The sequence below is a fragment of the Abramis brama genome, assembly GCF_963993115.1.
Source record: "Abramis brama genome assembly, chromosome: 10".
NCBI classification, from domain to species: Eukaryota; Metazoa; Chordata; class Actinopteri; order Cypriniformes; family Leuciscidae; genus Abramis; species Abramis brama.
In genome coordinates, this window is record NC_139972.1 from 41,437,211 (window position 1) to 41,459,800 (window position 22,590).

Below are 22,590 nucleotides of genomic sequence, written 5' to 3' on the forward strand. Positions count from 1 at the left end.
ACAAGGCACGCATGAATTATTTTTCTAACTGCAGAATTTGCTTTAGGAAGCCAGTATTTTTGTCTTAGCTTAGCAAGAACATGGTTCCGTCCAGAGTGACCAACGCCTTGGTGGAAATGTTGAAGAACTAGAGAGCATATATGGAGGTCTTTATGCAAGATGATGGGATGCTTTGATTCTTCAGGCATCGCCAATCTGCTCAATCTTCCTCCAACTCTTAACACAGCATCCTCAAGGTAAGGATCCAATCGGAATATGCAGCTGTCTTTCCTGACATGCATCTTTCCTTGTTGCAACATTTTGATTTCTTCCGGAAATTTCTGTTTCTGGCTGTAACGAATTAGATCCAGCTCAGCATTCACCATATCCTCCAAGGTAGGTGTTCTTTTTTGCAAACTTCTTTTGTAGGTAGCCATTGTCTTTTGTACTAGAACGTTTTGAATATTGGGATCTCTTTCTGTTTGACTGATCCTTCTCTGAATCTCCTTCCTCTTGCGACTTAAATCCAGCAGGATTTCCTTGAGAAGCGTTAACCGTGCTACGGCCTTCTTTAGACGATGCCAGCTTGAATAATTGATAACAACTGATAATATGCCTCTTCTGGTGAGTGATTTGTTTTGCACTTTGATCTTAAAATGAAATGTGTCCTTTTCTGTACACCAGCGAATTCCCAATGCTCTTTCCATGGGAAGTAACTCACTATCCAGATCGAGGTCTTTCACGTCAGTGGCTCGTTCTTCTTGAGGTATGGATGAAAGTACAGCTCTTCTATTACTAATCCATTTTGTCAAATGGAACCCACCTTGCTTACAAAGTGCTCTGATATCCCTTGCAAGAGGGACTGCTTGTTCTTCAGTTGTCACTGATTTAAGGCAATCAGGCAAAAATTCTTCAAAAGTGTCTGAGCTCCTTCTGGAGTAGTGTCGTTGATTTCATCTTCTGCTGTTCTTCGAAGAGCGTAACAAGAACAACTTGGTGAAGGTGTAAATCCAGTGTAATCCTCATGGAACCTAGGATTCTTTTTGAGTCTTTTTTGAAGGCTCTTGAGACGCTGTTCTGCTACATCCCGATTGTTTGGCATCTGGATCTTGTCATTCTTCAGAGGCAATTTCATGCAGTAGTGACCGTCCAGAAGCTGAGTAGACTTGGTCACAGACATCATGAACTGTCTGTCTTCTTGAGACATTTCAGACTTATCCTCATAACGACGTTCAGGAAAATCAAGATTGAACTGCTTCACCAGCAAATCTTCAATCTTCTCCACAGATATACGATTGACTGTATAGCTGTGCATACCAGATTTTCTTGTCTTGATGGTCTCTTCCTTTGGTCCATTCACTATCCAGCCAAGAGCCGTCTTCACTGCATGAGGCCCATTGTTTCTGCTGTTTATCACCTTCCATGGTTCCATGGCCTTATAAGCGTTCACTCCAATCAGTAACCCAACTGCAGCTTCAATATGTGGAAGACGAACTTCATACATGTAAGGCCATTTCTCAATATCATTTTGTTTAGGAATATTTCCTTCTTTTACAGGCAAATGTCACTGAGTCAAGACATTGGGTAGCTCAATGAAAGTATTATCTTCTAAACCACACACCTCTAAGTCAGAAAGCAAGTATCCTTGCACCTTTCTTTGTTGACCCATGGTACAAAGCAGAAAATCAGTCTTCTTGCCCTGCATGTTTAGTCGATGCATGATATCTTCTGTACAAAAGGTGGTTGTACTTCCCGGGTCTAGGAAAGCATATGTCTCTACTGATCTTTCACTCTTCTTTGATTTCACCTTTACAGGTATAATGGAGAGGATGCACTCACCATCACCAGCCCCGGTGTATCCACAAGTTTCCTGACTCAGTGAGAGAAGAGCATTAGAAACTGCAAAGTCGTGGTCTTCAGACTTTTCACCTCGGTTATCTTCTTGTTTGATAATATGTTGGATGCCCGGATGTTTTAGTGAGCAATCTGGACATGACATTCTTTTCTTTTCTTACTAATATGTCCTTGAGTTAGACAGCCAAAGCAGAGACCTTTGTTTTTAAGAAACTGAATTCTGTCCTTGCATTCCTGCCTTTTAAGCTTATCGCAGGAATCCAGTGTATGTCCCTTGTTACCGAACAAACAAAATCTTTGGACTGCAGAATCAGATTTCTCTATGTTCTAGAGTATTCTGTTTTGTCCTTGCCAGCCGGCAAGATGTTTGTGGCGAAAATACTACCTTTGAAGTCACTCTTCTTTAAGCTCTTCCCTCTGGAGAATTGAACCTTCCTTTTCTCTCCACTTTAACTTCCTGGATATCTCCAAAGAGTGGGTCATTCAAAATTTGAGCATTCAAGTCAATAAAGTTGACCAAATCTTCAAATGTGGCTCTTCTTCCATTTCATTGCTGGATATCAAAGGCTGCACTTCTCCAGCGTTCTCTGAATCTGAAAGGACGTTTTGAAATGACTGTTCTCATGTTTGTTGGTTTGTTCATCTCATCCATGAATTTAACATCAGCCATGGTATTTTTATATCCAATAAAGCATTGGTCTTCATTCCCTTACTGTCCTCTACTTTGATCTGTGGCCATTTCAGAGCTTTCTCTAGGTAAGCTGTAGCTATCTTCAGTTCATTGCCATAATGTTGTTGGAGGAGACATTTAGCTTCTTTGTATCCCGTAGCAGGACACATATGTTCACAACTGTGAACAAGAGTTTGTGGTTCTCCACTTGTGAACTGTTCTAGATAGTATAATCTGTCTTGTGAGCTATTAGTCTTGTTCTCAATCACATGCTCGAAGGCCCTTATGAAAGAAATATAGGCAAGGGGATCTCCAGAAAACACTGGCACATCTCTTTGAGGCAATTGAGATAAGCTCTGCTGATTGACCAACAATTCAGTTATTTCGTTTTGCCGTTGAATCACTTTGAACAGATTTCTGCCATCATCAATTGACTGTTGAGAATTACCATGATCTGTAATTTGTTGAGATGATCTCTGGCTAGAGCTTTGGTCCTGAGTGCTTGGAATAGGCTCAGACTTTCTACAAGGGTTAGATACTGGCTTCATTTGACGTTCCTTTCTGCTTTTAAATGAATCACCAGCTTATGATCCAATCTGTGACCTGTAGTGATCATTCATGCCATCTTGACCATCTTCATACTCTTTTAACACTTTGAGTTCAGCATTTGATGCAGCAATTTCTGTATCCAGTTCAAACTGTTCTCTTTTGGCCTTCACTCTTAACTCTTCAGCTTGCCTCTTGCCTCTTTCTTAAAGCAGATGCCCGGGCTAAAAGTGCTGCACGCTTAGCCTCTGCCTTAACACGAGCAGAACTGGTTGAAGATTGTGCCACAGAACTACTTGTCACAGATCCACTTTTCCTTCTATCCTGATTAGCCATCACTTCTGACACACTATTACTTGGTTTAATGCCATCATTATCTTCATCCTGAAGTTCATGCTCATCAGGGTCATTTCCTTTACTTGTGGTTGAAATCCAATTTTTTACATCAAATATAAACTGCTGGACACGTTCAATCTTGGGTTGAAACCAGTTCATCTGATCTTCTTTTCCATCTTCATCAGACAGCACAAGTCACATTTCAGCATTCAAGTCTTCAAACTGACATAAGATCTTACAAAGGACATTTAGTTTTCATCTTGCATTAATCTGTCAATCTCATTCGTTTTGCGTGTTAACTGTGCCATTTTCCCTTGTGTTTCATTTTTAAGTCGATTCATTTACTCTTCAGCAGCCTTTGCTGTAGGCTTTGGTGCCCTCTTGTTGCCAATACCCGGTATGTTAACATTAACAGAATCATCCGCCATTTCACTTGATTAGAAAGCGATCTTCACGTAAACCATCGCAGTAATCTTGAACTGCTGCAATCCTTTCTTGTCTTCTAAATATTCACAAACTACACTTGTGAAAAGACTTACAATGTGAAGAAAGCTTCTTCTGAGAGAAATCTTCCTGAACAGTCAGTCTGTCTAAACACAGCAACAATCACTGTACCTTCCTTTTGTAACATCCTTCTAATGTTAGCTGAGGTTCGTAGAATGTCCTTTAATGAATCCAAGCGGCGTTCTGCCACGAGCCTCCCTCAGAATTCTTCGTGAGCAGTTTTTGACTTGTATAGTAGCAATAATCCTTCTAATTATTTCGGGCAAAGAATTGACTCGGGTCTTCGTTCAAGTTTCATTTATTTACTGAAAGTTCTTGCACAAACAGAAAATAAACAATAAATAAATTACGGTCAAACACTGTGTTGCTCCTTCTTTCTTTCGTTCTTTAAGGAAGTGCGCAATTCTTAAAGGTGCTAAAGACAGTTCCAATACTAAAACAGAGCAAACCATTACAACTTAAACGGGGGGTGCTCAACGATTATACATAAATAACATAAACCTAAACTAATTTAAATACTTACTCAAACATTTAAGCTTTTAGTGTTAAGTTTTAATTATTCCAATTATGGCTATTACAACATAAATTGATTCAATGGACTACCCAGCTGGAATCAGTTGTGTGTCAACCCCTTGGGCTGTATATATATATATATATATATATATATATATAGAAGAGTGCCTTGGATTTCCTTCGACTACATGTATTTTTTGCCATTTTATCAAAAAGTTTCACATGTAAATCAGCAACAATTACAATTTTAACAATATTTCAAGTGTAATATTTATTTGAAAAAAGCATAAAGTTTATCATACGTATTTAAAAATTTTAGGTTTGAATATACATTGGAACAAACACTATAATAACATCTTAGTTGATAATTCAACATACCTTTATTTTTGGCAAAACATCCCATACTATTTAACATATGAGCAGCAATTGGCGAACAAAAGCTTCATTGATATAACTAATCTATTTTACAGTAAAAACTTTATGATCTATCCAAAACTGGTCAACGCATCGTGTCTAAACATTCATATTTCATCTGTAACATATTGTTTTTATGATATATTAATATATGGCATATAAATGTTAACCCTCTGGGGTCTGAGGTGTTTTCTGGGCCCTGGAGGTGTTCTGACATGTGCTGACATTTGTGCTTATTTCTGTTACTTGTTTCCATGGCTAAAGTCTGATTACACTGTATTCAGCACAAACTCTGCTACAATAATATGTCAGTAGCATGTATGTAAAAGTTTGTAGTTTTGAGAAAATTATGTTTATGTGTGGTTTGTGGGAAAAAAAAAATTGTCACTGAAATAAGGTCATGAAACCCATACTGTGAACATGCTGATATCAAGAGAAACTATAGGGCTGCGAGATTTTGGGAAGAAAATTTAGATTTTTCTGCTTAAAATTGCGATTTAAAATTTACAAAAAAAGATATAAAATGAACACCAGCTTTGTTGTGCCTTGTAGGTGTCACAGTAATCGTCTGCACCATTCTGTCTTCGTCTTCACTACACTTCCCAGAATCCTCCTTGTCTCCACACCTGAACTCACTCCCTCAATTACCCACCTGTTCATCGTCGTCATCATCCGTGTCACCTGTCCTCACCTATAGTTCATTAGTGTCTGTATTTAGTTCTCTCTGTTCAGGCTGTCTGGGTTGGTTCTTGTTTATGTTACTTTGTATTTAGCGTGTGAGTGTTACCTGCCTGTCTGTACCTACCTGAAGCAATATTTAGTAAAAGAGTTTATATTGGAATTCTTGCCTGTTCCCCTTGTCTTCTTCCAACACCACACCGTGACAGAAGAACCGACCACACAAATGGATGAACGCTTCAGTTTCATCTCCGTGGCTCAGGAGAGCCACGATCTCCTTAATTTCACTAGAAAGTTTTTTCAGCTCGCCCTCATCAGTTCCCTGGAGGATGAAACCCTCAGCACCCTGTTCCGGATTGGGGCCACTTTCCATCGTCCCCTCAACCTCCCAGACACCACTGGACTATGCTGGAAAGAGACGGTAATCCGGTGTCTGGAGAGCGTTGCGCCCCGGTCCGTAACGCCACCCAACCCAGCTCATCACGCCAGTCCAGCCGAGCCTGCACTTCACGCCAGTCCAGCCGAGCCTGCACTTCACGCCAGTCCAGCCGAGCCTGCACTTCACGCCAGTCCAGCCGAGCCTGCACTTCACGCCAGTCCAGCCGAGCCTGCACTTAACGCCAGTCCAGCCGAGCCCGCACTTCACGCCAGATCTGCCGAGCCCAAGGCAGTATGCGTCATGCCCACCGCCCCTGAGACTGTGAGCATCATGCCCGCCGCGCCTTTGACAGTAAGCGTCATGCCCGCCGAGCTAGAGACTGCCAGCGTCATGCCCGCAGAACTATTGTTTTCTTTTATCCCACCGAGCTTGAAGCTCCTTTCGCCGCTGGTTCCGTCCAGCTCAAAGCCCTCTTCACAGCTGGTCCTGCCCAGCTCAAAGCCCTCTTCGCCGCTGGTTCCGTCCAGCTCAAAGCCCTCTTCACAGCTGGTCCTGCCCAGCTCAAAGCCCTCTTCGCCGCTGGTTCCGTCCAGCTCAAAGCCCTCTTCACAGCTGGTCCTGCCCAGCTCAAAGCCCTCTTCGCCGCTGGTCCCGCCCAGCTCAAAGCCCTCTTTGCCGCTGGTCCCGCCCAGCTCGAAGCCCTCTTCGCCGCTGGTTCCGTCCAGCTCGAAGCCCTCTTCGCCGCTGGTTCCGTCCAGCTCGAAGCCCTCTTCGCCGCTGGTTCCGTCCAGCTCGAAGCCCTCTTCGCCGCTGGTCCCGCCCAGCTCGAAGCCCTCTTCGCCGCTGGTTCCGTCCAGCTCGAAGCCCTCTTCACCGCTAGTCCCGTCCAGCACAGAGCCTTCACCGCTGGTCCCGTCCAGCACAGAGCCTTCACCGCTGGTCCCGTCAAGCACAGAGCCCACATCGCTGGTCCCGTCCAGCACAGAGCCCTCACCACTGGTCCTATCCAGCCCAGAGCTAGTGCATCACGTCAGCCCTGCCGAGCCTGCGCTCCACCTCAGCCCTGCCAAGACTGCATATCACGTCCCGTCTGCCCAGCCAGAGACTGAGCCTGTCCCGGTCCCAGTTCCTGTCCCAGAGCCTGTTCCAGAGCCTGTCCCAGAGGCTTGTCTTAACGCTGTCACTCTCCCCAAGAATTTTTTTTGGGGGGGGGGCCATAGGTCCTCGCCGTGGCCACCCAAGGGCCCACGGCCACCAGAAAAGTCCTCACCGCCGTGGCCGCCCGAAGGGTCCTCACCGCCATGGCCACCCGAGGGGTCTTTTCCGCCATGGCTGCCCGACGGGTCTGCTCAACCTGCTCCGCCCTGGCCGTCTGCTCAACCTGCTCCGCCCTGGAGGCTTCCTGCCTCGCCTTAATCAGTCTTCAGGGCGCCCACCCCCCCCACCCCTTGTTGTTCCACGGCGTGAGGTCACGCCTACCGGGAGGGGGGAGTTATGTCACAGTCATCGTCTGCACCATTCTGTCTTTGTCTTCACTACACTTCCCAGAATCCTCCTTGTCTCCACACCTGAACTCACTCCCTCAATTACCCACCTGTTCATCGTCGTCATCATCCGTGTCTCCTGTCCTCACCTCGTTATAGTTCATTAGTGTCTGTATTTAGTTCTCTCTGTTCAGTCTGTCTGGGTCGGTTCTTGTTTATGTTACTTTGTATTTAGCGTGTGAGTGTTACCTGCCTGTCTGTACCTACCTGAAGCAATATTTAGTAAAAGAGTTTATATTGGAATTCTTGCCTGTTCCCCTTGTCTTCTTCCAACACCACACCGTGACAGTAGGGCATATATTAGTAGGGCTGCATAAATAATAACAATAGCCTAATAATCATTTTTACTTTACAAAAATGCAGGTGGCCTATAATGATAAAGCTTTAAAAAGGAACACTTCAGTACACTGCACTAGAGGAAAATATATGGATTATCATGTTACTTCAAATGTTTCCATTCATTATGACATTATGAAATGATATTGGAGTAAAAACATGAAGCATAATGTTTGGTGCGTTTTGGTTTTCAAACTCACAACGCGAGTGACTCAAACTCACAACGCGTGCAGAGAACGTTAACTGCGATCCAGCCGCTCCAAACTATTACCACATAATACATATCTACGTTTGAGCAGATACCCACAAACACAGTATTTAACAGTAAACACGGGTTTAAACATTCTAATATTCAGCATATTAGAGTAAACATTCATACTAGCCTACTTTTATATCATGCTGTGTTTTATATTATCGAACATAAAAACATCCATGTGTCGTACATGTATATAAATCTGTCATTGAAAGGTTGCCTACCTGTCTATAGTTCATATTTCAACATCTGTCCATTTCATACATTTTAGTCTGGCACCAGTTTAACTAGTAGCTACAATGTGAAGTTTATGCAAAAATAACACGCTTACTATTATGAGTGGGAATTTCTTACCTTAAAAATCTTTCTTATCTTCAAATCGCGTTCTTCTAATTCTTCTGAGGTAAATCCAAGGTAAACAGCACAGCACAAACACAGTCTTCTAAACTCGATGAAAAGCAGAGGACTGAAGTCTGATGCTTTGTTTTGAGGTGATGAGGGTGTTCACAGGTTTGCGTTCCTTCACGTGGACGATTTGCATGTGAATTGCTTGTGCGCGTGTGGGTGTGGTCACATTAGAGGTAATGAGGACGCGCGAAACTGTACCTCTCCTTGCTTTCATACAGATTACTTAAACAGAGAATATTTGTTTTTTATATGATTTACATAATTTACAAATAGAGACTTCAAGCTTTGTAAAGACATATGTCTCATGTATGTGTGGCAAGCATTCGGTGAGTTACAGATCATTTTCTGTTGCGTTTCAGAATGAGCTTCACATTGAGAGAGACGACAGAACGCGAATCATGTTTATTTTCTTTATTTTACGAAAAACACAACATTTTGTTTTTATAATTAGTGTACACAAATAAAAGAAGACATTTAACAGTTTTGAAATTATATATAACACCTGCGTGTATGACAAAATTCGACTGAGTTATTTGAGTCTCTTTCACACTGACAAGAAAAAAAGCGAGGTGATCACGCCGGCGCGACCCCAGGGGGTTAATTTGCTTTTTAATATGTTGCTTATACAAAGACATTTTGTTTCAACATATTTCAGTCGATTTTTACTAATCTCAGTATAGCAATATAGTTACTGTAATAAAAAAGCTAAACTAGTGGATGTGTTCATGTTCATGTAAAAATAGCATGTTTACTAGTGCATGTAGTAAACAACAGCGCGCATCTGTGCCGTTCACTCACACATACACACTATTCCATATCGCGATTAGAACAAAGCCCTGAAGAATAAAGAACTTACTATTCACAATCCTCAGCTGTATTCGTTGCTCCTCGAAATGAAACCGAAACCAGCACTTTTTCTGAGGTAAACTTTTCCATGATTATTATTACTATTACGCTATTATTATTCACAAGACGACATAAAGTACATTAATCTGATTAAACTTGATGCGTTTTATCGAGCTGATGTGGGCGTTGACAGGTTTGCATGGATTGCCTCAGATCATTTGCGTTTGTACGAAAAAGCAAACACCATAGAAATTACATGTATGTTGAACAGGGACTGTTTCAGGAATGGCACAAAGATGTATGACTGTTCAAGTCTCTTCCTTTAGATCAGTGTGTTCAATAATGTGCCTTTTTGTCCTTCATTATGTATCTTTGGATTATGTTGTGTTGTAAATAAATCCAAACAATAAAAAGCCATTCTTTTAATCTCCTCACATTCTTTGTTCTGGTTCCCTCACAGTCCCACCTGATAGGGCCATTAGGGGAGGGTCTTTGTCTTCCCAGGTGTGAAATACATCTATATTCATAATGATTCACGTCTACTCGCATACAGCTTTCTGACACAAAACATGTCTTATGTCAAATTTTAGGTCAGTATATATTGTTTTATGTGAATGAGTGGGCAGGATGATTTTCACATAGTTTTGAAGAAAATATTTTAGGCATTGCGATTCAGTTTTCAAAGTCTTGTGAACAAATAATCAATTTTATGGCCTTATTTCAGTGACAATTTTTTTTCGTTTTTTTACAAACCCCACATAAACGTAATTTCTCAAAACTACAAACTTTTACATACATGCTGCTCACACATTATTGTAGCAGAGTTTGTGCTGAATAATGGGAGATTATCATGTGAAACGAAACGATACCCATTCAGAAAGCGTAACGTAAAGTTCACTGTAACGTAAAGTTCATGTTCACACTGTCTCCATGACTTAATTAAAACATTTTTCTTTTTTCCCTAGCAAATGTTCTGTAAACAGCAGTCCATACACTATAAATATCATTTCTTCTTGCCGGTCGTCCGCCATGTTTGTTTACTTTAAAGTCGCGTTTGAAGCGAGATATTTTGCAAGATTTCCCGTGTTCGCAGGCGGGACTCTGGCTGTTTATGAATGGAATCTGTTAGTGTGTGGTGTGCTTTCCTCGTCATATCGCGACACTCTACACACTAGAGCAGTGGTTCTCAACCTTTTTTGGGCCAGCGCCCCCTATCCAATATCCAGGTCCCTGAACGCCCCCCACCCCCCAACTAATGAGCGACCAGGAACGAGTGAGAGTTAATAGATGAAATAAGTGCAAAATTGTCTTTTAATTTAACTATACTCCACAGTGATTCATCCAAAAAAGAAGTTATAAACTGCATTGCCATAGCAATACCAGTGTTTCTCACAGGATTTTGGTAAATCTGTGGTGGGTGGACCTCTGGCCTTCTAGGGGGGTCCGGGGGCATGTCCCCCCGTAAGAAAATTTTGTGCATTTTAATGTTAAATTCATCATTCTGATGCACTTTGAGAGTTCAAAATTAAAAGTGCCAACCCATATTCAGTGTACAAAAAAAAATTCAAACCTCTTTTAGTTGTGTCTATCTACATTACACTACTACATAATAATAGTTATAATATTAATCCCATGACGGTAATAGCCATATATTGTAAAACAAATGCACTGAAAAATAAAGGACGGTCATTAAAGTGGTAATGTTTGCACTTAGGTTTTATTACGCATTTAGGAGAGTATTGCAAGAAGCTGCTTACATTAACCTTACTTTAGAAAAATAAATAAATACAATCTTGATTTTTCATGAAAAATTATGTTAGAATTGTCGGCCTAAAATACCTTGGTATCAGCTTATTTTCATCAATGGTATAATTAATACAATTACAATTAATTTGGTTTGTTGTGATTAATTTGTGTTCATAATCAGTAAAAAAAAATATATTCTACACATATGAATAATTAAATTATTATTATTATTGTATTATTAATTATTATTAATTATTTTTTATATCTTGAAACTACCCAAGCAGCGTTTCGTGCTCGTATGTGCTGGCGGAATGAATACATTACCAAAATGTGATATGCAGAATATATTTAAATATATTTAAATTATCCATCAAAATGTCATTTTCTCCTTACTGTCTTGCGAGTTAACAATAATGCCTGACCAGTAAATTACTTGGTGAACAAAGAAAACATTTTGGCATTTGGGATTGGAATTGGAATTAGTTAATGCCTAAAAATGTACAAATTTTACCTTATAAATAGAATATAGTTTAATTAATTTAAAAATTCGTCGCCAGAGTGAATGGGAACATGATTTATTGAAAATATTTGAAAAAACATAAGTTTTTCTTAAGTCAATACTTTTTAATGGCTTGTCAACTTTCCATTCCTTTGATTGTATACAGCGCTGGATTCTAGCCACCACCGGATTGTTGTCAGCGCCAAACGCATTTTTGAGCTCGTGAATGCTGATTCTTGTCAGTGCTGGATTCTAGTCAGTGCTTGAGCGCTGGTCTATGACTGGAAAAATAATAGAGTCGTTGCAAAAGTAACGATAGGCTACATGTCGCATTAAACTGGAAGATTTTAGAATGTTAGGCATTCTAAACTTTTGAATAAGAAATAATATCAAGTCGTCAAAATACAACTCGTCAAAACTCCTCCAATCACAACAAGCGCGCGCGGTGAGAACACTCACAGCATACACATACCCGACCTTGACTGCACATCATATTTTTTACATTATTGATACTGCTTTGAAAGTGCTTTCAATTGTAATGCAATAGAAATGAACACAAAAAACCTGCCTAGTGCCTACAACACTGACGGTGGACTTGCGGTCAGGACTAGAGTTTTTTTAGCGCTGCTGAGGTAGGCTATTCTTTCACGCGCACCATAGACGCGCGTGCACACACAATATGATATCACACTCTGCGCATATGTTTTACAACATAATTTAACAAAACATAGTCCTAACACTTTTTAAATAGCCCACTTAAAGTGTTTATTACAACTAAATTACTAAATGCTTAAAATGAATAAAAGTAAATGAACAAAAATTTGCGTTACATATTTAAACTCGTGAACGCCCCCATTAACACCTGAACGCCCCCCTTTCAAAAATCTTGCTTCCAACGCCCCCTGTTGTTCTCTGAACGCCCCTGTTGAGAACCACTACACTAGAGGAACAAAACAGTTAAATCTATGATTTCTTATTGTCATGTTTGTGGTCTCTCACATTTTGAAAATCTTATAAGATTTTAAAAATCTTTTAGTGTGGCCCCAGCTTTAGGCACTTTAACTCTTGGTCACTTGGTGCGCTGTATGGTAGCCTTTGGCTACATCATAGCTCGCTCATTTCATTTTAAAGTATGGTGAGCAGGCATTTGTTCAGTATGCCGCAATGGGTATTAATGTTCCCATATTGTCAACACCATGACGCAGTGTCAAAGTTCCACTTCGAAAGGGAACTTCTAAGGTTTCATATGTAACCCGGTTCCCTCAGAACGGAAATAAAATGCTTCGTCATGTTGCCATACTTCAGGCATGTCTGTGTGTCTTCCTTTAGACAATCTGGAGCTGATAACATGTTGTTCAGGTGCCTGTGACTTCATCCAACACAATACTTGTGTTGCCGGGTTATTGGTTTCCATGCAAACCAGAACAACGGGTTATTTCAATAAGCTGATTTTTAGGCGTTATCAGCGCATCATTCTGCATGTAAACATGCTTAATATACATTTCTGGGAAAGTAATTTACAGTTAACAAAGTAACCTACAACAATGTTAGCCAACGTTATTTTACTGTAGCAATTTTTCAGTGCTTTTCTATAAAAATTGCATAGATGTTATGTTGTTTTACAGTGCAGAAGTACAAAGAGGTTGTTACTTTTGTGTGTGGGTGGTGGGGAGTTCTGAGATTATTTTTCATGCCCTTGAGATGTATAAAGAAGGTGTATCATTTCAGTGATCCTGACTGTCCATCACAGTCTACGTTTGTCAAATTTGGTGGACAGTCCAAACCATTCCATTACAGAGGTGCACATGTCAGACTTGATGACCGTCGAGTAGGACTGTATAGAACGTGCAACTTCTGCTGAGCCTTTTTCACAGTTGGATTCTTAAGAAACAGTTTAGAAAATGGTTAATCTGGACTTGCAGTTGTTAATACTAGAGGAGGGAAGCGTTCTTGAGCGCAGAACAGAAGAAAAAAAAACAACAACTGCAAAATCGGCCACAAATGCAGAACAAAGGCAGATATGAAGAGGTGTGACCGAACACAAATGCACGCCTAAACACAAACACTTTTGCAGTCACACGCAAACACAAACCTCTTCGTTTCTGCTTATTGCCATTGGTTTTACTTATATCTTTTAATAATTTTGGTTTCAGTTTGGTTTCTTGAAATAAATAATTTGTGAATACAATATGACTCTTAATTTTGTTTGTGGCATTTTAGTTATATTTTTACAAATTTATGTTGCACTACTGCAAAAACAACAAAATTCTAACCTTTCACTAAAATACATATTTGAATGCATTTTTTTAGAGGTTAGTGAGTTATGAGAGGAGCAGTTCAATATTTAAAATGACTTTTAATCTAATATTATACACAACACACAGGAGAATAACCTGGAGAAAAACATAAACATTAAAAAACAACAATGAAAGTCTAGTAACAGACAGAAACTGAAGGCTTAACTCATCAGCTCCTTTGTTTGTCCTCATGTATTTAATTAACGAGACACACCTGAACAGAAGACTCGAATCAATCAGAAACCATAGAAACAAACAGAGAACAGAGGAGAACTGAACCAATCAACAACCTAGAAAGCTAACCTAGAAACACCTAGAAACACAGACAGACGGTGCGTCCCAATTCGCATACTTTCAGTCCTAAATAGTATTCAAAAATAGAATTAGTACGTCCCAAATCATATAGTATGTTGAAATGAGTATTCAAAGATACCCGGATGGTCTACTTTTTCCAGTCAGAATCCGAAGTGCAGATCCGTGAACACTCTAATGACTAATGCCGCGTTCCAGGCAACCTGTAACCCGTGTTTTTCCAACTCGTAACTGGGAGTAGTACATTGATCTAGTACGAGTTCACGGGTGGGAAGTCACGGGTTTGACTGCCGTTCCAGTGCACTTTCATGGGTATAAGGTCGGAAAAACACGGGTTACCGGTTGCCTGGAACGCGGCATAATATTGCCCACAACCCATCCCGCATTGGACGAGGATTCGATTGGAACTACACACGAGTGAAAAGTGCTAAAAAAACTACAGACATGGAGGACGCGTGAGTCCGGCGGTTATGTAGAGAGGTTTAGATAAAGGGGTTTGAGTGATTAATTATCAGTATCTAACCTGGCGAAAAAAAATGTATTCAATGTTGTCCACATTATATTGCATCTGCAGCAGCATTGTGAACTTTTGTAAAGATACATTTAGCCATTTAACTTTTAAATGCATCATTATATTAAAATTGCAAAGGAGAGTCTCCGCATGAAAGACCCACGACTGGCAGATCAACGTGCGACAACATTTCTCTCCGAAACGGTTGGAAATGAAATTAGATTGAATGGAGGATTTTAACTGTGACAAGATGATTGACAGGGCAGTTTACGGTGAAAGGGACGCACACGACAGAGTTATAGATGACGAAGTAGTATGTCCCAAAGCTTGCCTACTCTTTTGCTACACACTTAAAAGTATGTACTTTTTCTTCACAAAAAAGAGTACATGCTTTCAGGGCGTAGTATAGGCGAACTGGGACGCAGCAATAGACGTGAACAGAACAGGAAAAAAACCCAGCAAAAACAAACTCAAAACATGGCACTCCTATCAGTCATCATGAAAGTTTATAACTTGCACGTTTTTTTAAGTCTTGTAAATTTCAACAGAGGCTAAATATCTATATGACATGTTACCAACTTTATGTATAAATTAATATGGATGCTTTTTTTCTAGGAGTGAATAACAAAGTTTCACCACACCATTTGATGGCCACCCTTTCGAAAAAGTATACTTAAAGTTAATTTAAATTTTTATTAATGTTCAAGTATATTTTTAAGTATACATTATGTAGTAAGTATACTAATGTCAAAATGTACTTATAGTAAACTTGTAAGTGTACTATTTTAATACTGCTTGGGACTAAATTGGCCCACTTTTAGTATATAAAAGTATATGTTTAAGTGTTCTATAAGTGTAACAGTAGTAAACTTTAAGTGCACAACTAGTTCATAATTACGTTTCTCATTTGTACTGCAAGTGAACCTATGGGTATACTGGTAGTTTACTATTTTAATACTTGTAGCAACTTTGAAGTATACTCTCAGTAAACTACTAGTTTTGTAGTTTTATACTACGAGTTAAGTAACTAAGTTTTCTTTAAGTGAACTTAACATCATACTTGTAGTTTACCATTTGAAGAGTTCAGATGCAAAAGCCTCTATTGTGCCATCTGAAATTTTCTTCTAGAATGATCATTTTTATCAAGCTTGTATATTTAAGTTCAGTAATTTCACTTAAATGACAATTAATAGGTAATTTTCATTGCCATTTAAGTGAAATTACGGAACTTAAATATACAAGCTTGATAAAAATGATCATTCTAGAAGAAAATTTAAAATGGCATTTAGAGGCTTATATATATATTATTTTTGCTCTTTTAGTGTACTCTCAGTAAACTACTAGTTTAGCAGTTTAGTTTTATACTACAAGTTTTCTTTAAGTGAACTTAACATTATACTTATAGTTTACCATTTATATATAATTTTTGCACTTGCAGTAGGCCTATACTACTATGTTCAAATGTTATTTTTTATACTTGAAAAATACCTTTAACTGTACTTTAATTTTAACAATATTTTAAAATGCATGCATCCTTTTTTATCAATACTTGAATGTTGGTAAGTTTCATAAAGAAAGGCAACATTTTAAACAAAAAAGTTGAGAAAATCACATTTTTGTCAAAGACTACGCCTTGATCAGATTCAGAAACGTGATCAAACACAGATGGAGTGGATCGAGTCCAACACCCCCAAAGCTTCACAGTCATTTTCTCTCCATGGGTTACGCTTCATTTCATTTGGAAACATTAAGCAGTTTTGATTTACAAGCTGTTTAATGTTTGATGATCACATTATTTTACAATTGAGTGAGCAATCTTCCATCACTTGTTTCAGCTGCTTCTTCTCCTGTGTTTTGATCCGGAGATTTTGTACTAGAAGATGTGTCATAGCGCCACCTACCGTATAACAGTGAAAACATGGTCAAAATTCAGTCAATGGTGGGGAAAGTAGAATTAGAGTAAATTCCTATGCACTACCAGTGTACCAGCCTACACAAAAATTCAGATACGCAGAATTAGAAACAATATCTATAAGTTTCATAAGACTGTATATGAAAAACTATGTAAAAAAAAAAAAAAAGTATATATAATAGGCTACTCGATAAAAAGAGTTAACACAACTACAAGCCAAGTATACTTTGAATAATTATACTTTTAAGTATATTTCGATCAAAAGATTGAGTACAAGTATAGGCCAAATATACTTGGACTTTTCTTTCAGTAAAGTCAAGTACACTTAAGTGTAATTTTAAGTATATTTCTGAGAAGTACATAAAGTATATTTTTGAGAAGTATATAAAATGTAGACTGAAAGTATGCTTTCTTCTTTTTAGATGAAGAGAAGTATAGTAATAGAACACTTGAATAAACGTATTTTTCGTAAGAGAATTGTTATCGCTGTGTACAAGATCAGGTTCAGTTCCATGCTTATTTTATTTACTCTATAAACTATTCCACCCGAAAGCTTGTTACTATATAAACTTGAACATGTTAGTTTATAAGACAGTGTGTAATATTATGTTTAAAAAAAAAAAGTATTTAATAAGCTACTCAATCAAAATAGTAAACACAAGTTCAAGCCAAGAATACTTAGAATACTTAATTATACTTTTTAGTATATCTCAATCAACAAGTATAGGCCAAATATACTTAGACTTTTCTGTCAGTATAAGTCAAGTATACTTAAGTGCAATTTGAAGTACATTTCTGAGAAGTACATAAAAAGCTGAAAGTATACTTTCTTATTTTTAGTTTAAAAGAAGTATACTAATAGCACACTTGAATAAACTTCTTTTTCGTAAGGGCAGCCAAACAGGAAGCTAGACAGGAAGAGTTACTGACTTTCCCGTTAGACTTACTATGATGAGAAAAAACCCCATAGGCAGCCATGTGAAAAATGTGTGTGTGTGTTCATAACTGTGCATGTTTTGTGTACATACTTAGCAAGAGTTTAGGCACAGAAATAGTAGTCCCCAGCAGTGAGCTAAATCTGACAAAAGCTTCCCATGGGTGACGTCCGGGGATGTCCTCACTTGGGGAAACAAACAAACAAACAAAAACAAATACAGCATATCATTTTAATAATATCCAATAATATATAAAAAATATGCTTAACATGTCAAAAGTTTTTAGGGGTACAGTTAGAATGGGTATTAGTCTGTAGTACTTATAGTTATATAAAACTGTATATAAAATCAATAGAAGTATATGATATATCTACACTCTGTCAAAAAGTCTCTCTCTCTCTCTCTCTCTCTCTCTATGTGTGTGTGTGTGGCTAAAACTGCAGACACACTTCACTGTGGACACAGCTTGCGGAAGGCATTAAGACATTTATTAATTCCTCTTTGAGCTTTGCTTACAAGTCTCCAAAACTCTACTCCAAAACAATTTTACTGGTAAGTGTTTGTTCCTGCATATATATATATATATATATATATATATATATATATATATATATATATATATATTTAACATTTTTGAGTGTGTAAGTCTGTGTCTGTTGATTCCCCCAAATTAATTTTACTGCGTCAAAATAATTGTCATTATAAGCTTAATGATATACATTGGCTTTGTTATTTGTTATTTCTGTGTATTTCTGACTTCTTCTGTTTGCATGCCATAGAAATGGGGTTTCAATAGAATTAAACATAACAGGAGATCCTTTGTAAAGTTCAGGGTAAATTGTCGGTGTATTTTGCCGCGTTTCCACCACAGGAACTTTTTCCCAGGAACTAGGGACTTTGGGATGGTATTCGGTGTGTTTCCACAGCAGGAACCAGGGTCTAAATGAAGTTCCGGGTAAATATTTCCCCCTCCGAAGGTCCCTGCTAGCGTGATAGAACTTTTAAGGTCAGGAACTTTCAGTGGTGGGACTTGGGCGCTGAACATGCTGATTGGTTGAGTTCATGCCGCATTTTGATTGGTTGACTCCACGCAGCATTTTATTTCGACCACCATTTTTTAAAATCTGTTGCGGTGCGTGCAGTAACAATTGTTTGCTATTCGAATCAAGAATGGAGTTTGAAAAATACGGCCGATGGACTGACGACGAGGTTCAGGCTTTATTAAGCTTAAATTCAGAGGATGAAATCCAGCAGGAACTGTGAAGTAGCGCACACTCCTACGTCACCGGACTAATTTACCTAGTCTTCATGGTACTTTAGACTGCGGTGGAAATGCAGTCAGCAACAGGTCTGGGGGGGGAAAAGTTCCTGGGACAAATTGTTCTGGGTAATTTCGGTGGAAACGCGGCTTTAGTGTGTCTCATCATAACTCATGAATTCCCCCAGTGATCATGAATATTTACACCATTATATTGGTAAAGTTAGCCATTTATAGCAGGAAGTGGATATAACTTGACTTCTCCAATACTGCGTTCAGCTCTTTTGACGTTTTTCCCTCCAGGTATCAAGATGAACGTGAGTCAGGTGAACACTTCACTCAAGTGTGAGCGGGACACTAGAGTAACATCCATACTCTTCCCTTGTCTGTACACTGCTCTTTTCCTGGCTGCTTTGGTGTTGAACACTCTGACTGCCTGGATCTTCTTCCAAATCCGCAGCAGCTCAACATTCGTTGTGTACCTGAAGAACGTAGTCATGGCTGATCTATTGATGACCCTTACTGTGCCTGTAAAGGCATTGACCGATGCAGGGTTGGGTTCCTGGCACCTGCGGGCTTTTCATTGCCGGTACTCAGCTGTACTCTTCTATACCACCATGTACATCAGCATCCTCCTTCTCGGATTAATTAGCTTGGACAGATACCTAAAGATTGTGCATCCGTTCGGGAAATGTGCTTTGCAGAGGGTCGGGGTGGGTCGGATCCTGTGTGCAGTTATCTGGGTGGTTATGTTGTCATTGGCTCTGCCCAATGTCATCCTGAGTAACCAAATGCCACCGATCTCCGCTGGTGGAAAGCTGCGATGCACCAAGATGAAGGGGATGATGGGACTCATGTGGCATGAAGGTTTTAACTACTTCTGCCAGGTTGTTTTTTGGGGTACGTTGGCGCTCATGGTTGTCTGCTACACCTTCATCAGCAGGAAAGTGTTTGAATCTTACCGTGCATCACAAAGCAGCAGTGACACAGCCAGTAAACAGACCACATCTAAGGTAAAGTGCACTTTCTTCAACCTCCCTTATGCAACCCTGAGAGTGCAGACACTGAAGTTCTGTGAAGATGCAGCTAGTAGACATTTGGATATTCAGGGCAGTGTTTCCCAATCCTGTTTCTGGAGGCACACCAACAGTGCACATTTTGGTTGTCTACCATATCTGACCCCTACATTTCAGTCTTGAACTCTCTAACAATGAGCTGATGAGTTGAATCAGGTGTGTTTGATTAGGAGGAGTTAGAAAATGTGTACTGCCTGGTGTGCCTCCAGGATAAGGGATGGATTGAAACACAATTTCAAAGAATTGGAAATTATATTGATTAATAGAAACATAAGCTGCGTCTGAACCTGCATACTGTCTAGTACAGGGCTGGGCAACTCAGACCCTCAAGACCCACTTTCCTGCAAAGTTTAGCTACAACCCTGATCAAACTGAACTGCCAATAACTTTTTAGTAATCCTGAATATCTTAATGAACTTGTTCAGGTGTGTTTGATTATAGTTGGAGTTAATAGGCTTGTTCGACTTGAAGCGGCGCTGCACACTCCGATTCGTTTTTATGACATCAAAGTACCACAAGAGCAATTCAAAAGCATATGGAGCCATCTGCTCTCTAATCGCTCTCACGGTACTTTGATGTCATAAACGAATCGGACTGTGTAGCGCCGGTTCAAGTCGAACAAGCCTATTAACTCATATCAAGGACCAGAGTTGCCCAGCCTTGATCTAGTAATTCGGGGGCGGGTTTATCTAAAGTGGATTTAACCGCAGTAATAGACCAGTGCCAATTGGTTTCTATGAATGGTTGTACAGAATATCATTACAAATCACACTGTACGACATGGATCTAATGGGGATGATGACGATGATGACACCTATTGAATCTTAAGTTAGTGTAGAAAAATATAACGTCATCAGCAAGCACTAGTGACAAACAAATGAATCAAAATGAATCGTACTTTTCCAATTGTGTGCTGAAAAAAAGAGGAATCGAAAGAGGAGAATATGGATGTGGCATGCCAATTTTGCTTGGCAATTTTGTAAATAGAGCTTGAGGTAAGAAGTTTTATGTTTTAGCATCATGTTCAAAATAAACAAAAATCGGCACACTGCCACTTCTGCTCCCAATAATTTATTAAAAGATAGCATCATGTCTCATTGATCAATACACCATTTCATATTGCAATTGTATTGGCTAGTCAGTAGATGTAGGTCGTAGCAGCAAACACTGTGAGATGATCATGCTAAATGTTTGACACTGTCAGAAAATTATCGGAGGCTATCTTTGGTCGCAAGACCATCTTTGAAGCTCTCTCACTGTACAACATAGGACCACCGTTTAGGAGGCATGACCACAGAAATCAACACGATTGGTCATCTTTCGTCTCGTCATCTTTCATCGTATAATGTGTAGTACTAGGAAACTCAGAAAACACTTGCTACCAGATCCCTCAAAGAAAATTCTGAGTTTTTCTTTTCCCTAACCTGCAAAACTTGGAGAATCCATGCACTGATAATGTATTACATCAAAAACACTCAGGAGGTCATCCCTGGTTCTGACATACTGAGAAAGTAGTTTCCAGTTTTGTGTGCAATATGCATGGGACCATCAATAACGGATTGTGGGCTGTCTATGGCCTTGGTGTCTTATCTTGGTATAGGTGTGCTGTTACTTTGCTAAGTGATGTACACATGATTTTCACCTGTTGGATGATAGGACAGGTGAAAAAATCCAATAGACGCATTGAAGGAGGGACCCGAGACAGAGAGACCAGAATGTCATTAGCCGGGTTTCAATCCAAATGGGTTTTAATAAAGCTTCAGTGTAGTTAGCAGTGTTTTATAAATAGTTTGTACTAACTGCTTTTTTCCCCAAAAGGAAGCTTACTGTAGTTGAATTGCATTGAATTCTTTATTTGACAAGCTCCAGTTTCTGGTGTACAGCATTCTAACCAACACTAAACTCTCCTCTCCTCCACAGGTGTTTGTGGTAGTGGGTGTTTTCTTTGTATGCTTTGCACCCTTCCACCTGGCTCGAATCCCTTACACCCTCAGTCAGACCCGGAATACTTCTGCCCAGTGCTGGGCCCAAAACCAGCTGTATTTTGCCAAAGAGATCACACTCTGGATATCATCTACTAACGTGTGCCTGGACCCTCTCATCTATGTTTTTCTGTGTCGAGTCTTCCGCAAGAAGCTCACTGCCACACTGAGTCGCCGCCCACTCCCACATGGGTCTCTGACAGAGACCTCCACCAGAATGGAGATGTCAATTAGAGGCCATTGTGACACAAATACGGATTTAGGTCGTCATTAACATACTTCATCCTGTGGCTGTTATGAAGTTCAAGGGTCCATGAAAATACACTGCAAAATAATTTTCTTAATCAGTATTTTTGTCCAGCACAAATATCTAAAAGTATCTATAAACTTGTTTTAAAGATGTAGATATTTTCATTGGAATTGTTTTTTGTTTGTTTTTTGCAGTGTATGGGGGAGCAGAAATAACAAAATAAAAAAGACTCCCTTATTTTACCAGTACCACCTTGTCTTTCTTGCAATAAAACTGTTAAAAAGTAAAAAGAAAATTTGGTTCAGTTGCTCACGTTCGACGTAGTTGACGTGTCGACTGATTGGAATCACACTTAGGGAGCCTGTCATCTATGAGTATTGATAAAACGAGCCAATGTACATTGGCGTGCGAGATTTGCATCTCGCGCTCCACCCTGCAGCACGGGTATAAATACGGAAGCGGATACACGCACCACTTGTCTTTCACTTCGGAGCCAATCGGTCTTCATGTCGATGTTTCTGAAGAGTGTTGTTATATTACAACGAGCGAGTG

At 39.5% G+C, this 22,590-nt stretch overlaps 1 protein-coding gene across 2 annotated transcripts in view; it reads left to right on the plus strand.

The window, feature by feature from the left end:
* Positions 1-22,285, plus strand: part of p2ry13 (purinergic receptor P2Y13) — a 34,785-nt gene extending 12,500 nt beyond the window's left edge. Inside the window, exons 2-4 of one of the 2 annotated variants that reach the window (XM_084127016.1) lie at positions 17,916-18,024; positions 19,034-19,743; positions 21,727-22,285. In XM_084127016.1, the coding sequence (XP_083983142.1) occupies positions 19,042-19,743; positions 21,727-22,062 (1,038 nt within the window). In that variant the 5' untranslated portion in view covers positions 17,916-18,024; positions 19,034-19,041 and the 3' untranslated portion in view covers positions 22,063-22,285. Of the gene's footprint in view, positions 1-17,915; positions 18,025-18,907; positions 19,744-21,726 lie in introns of those variants that run through there. The other variant, XM_084127017.1, reaches the window with a different exon arrangement.
* Positions 22,286-22,590: the final 305 nt, after the last annotated feature.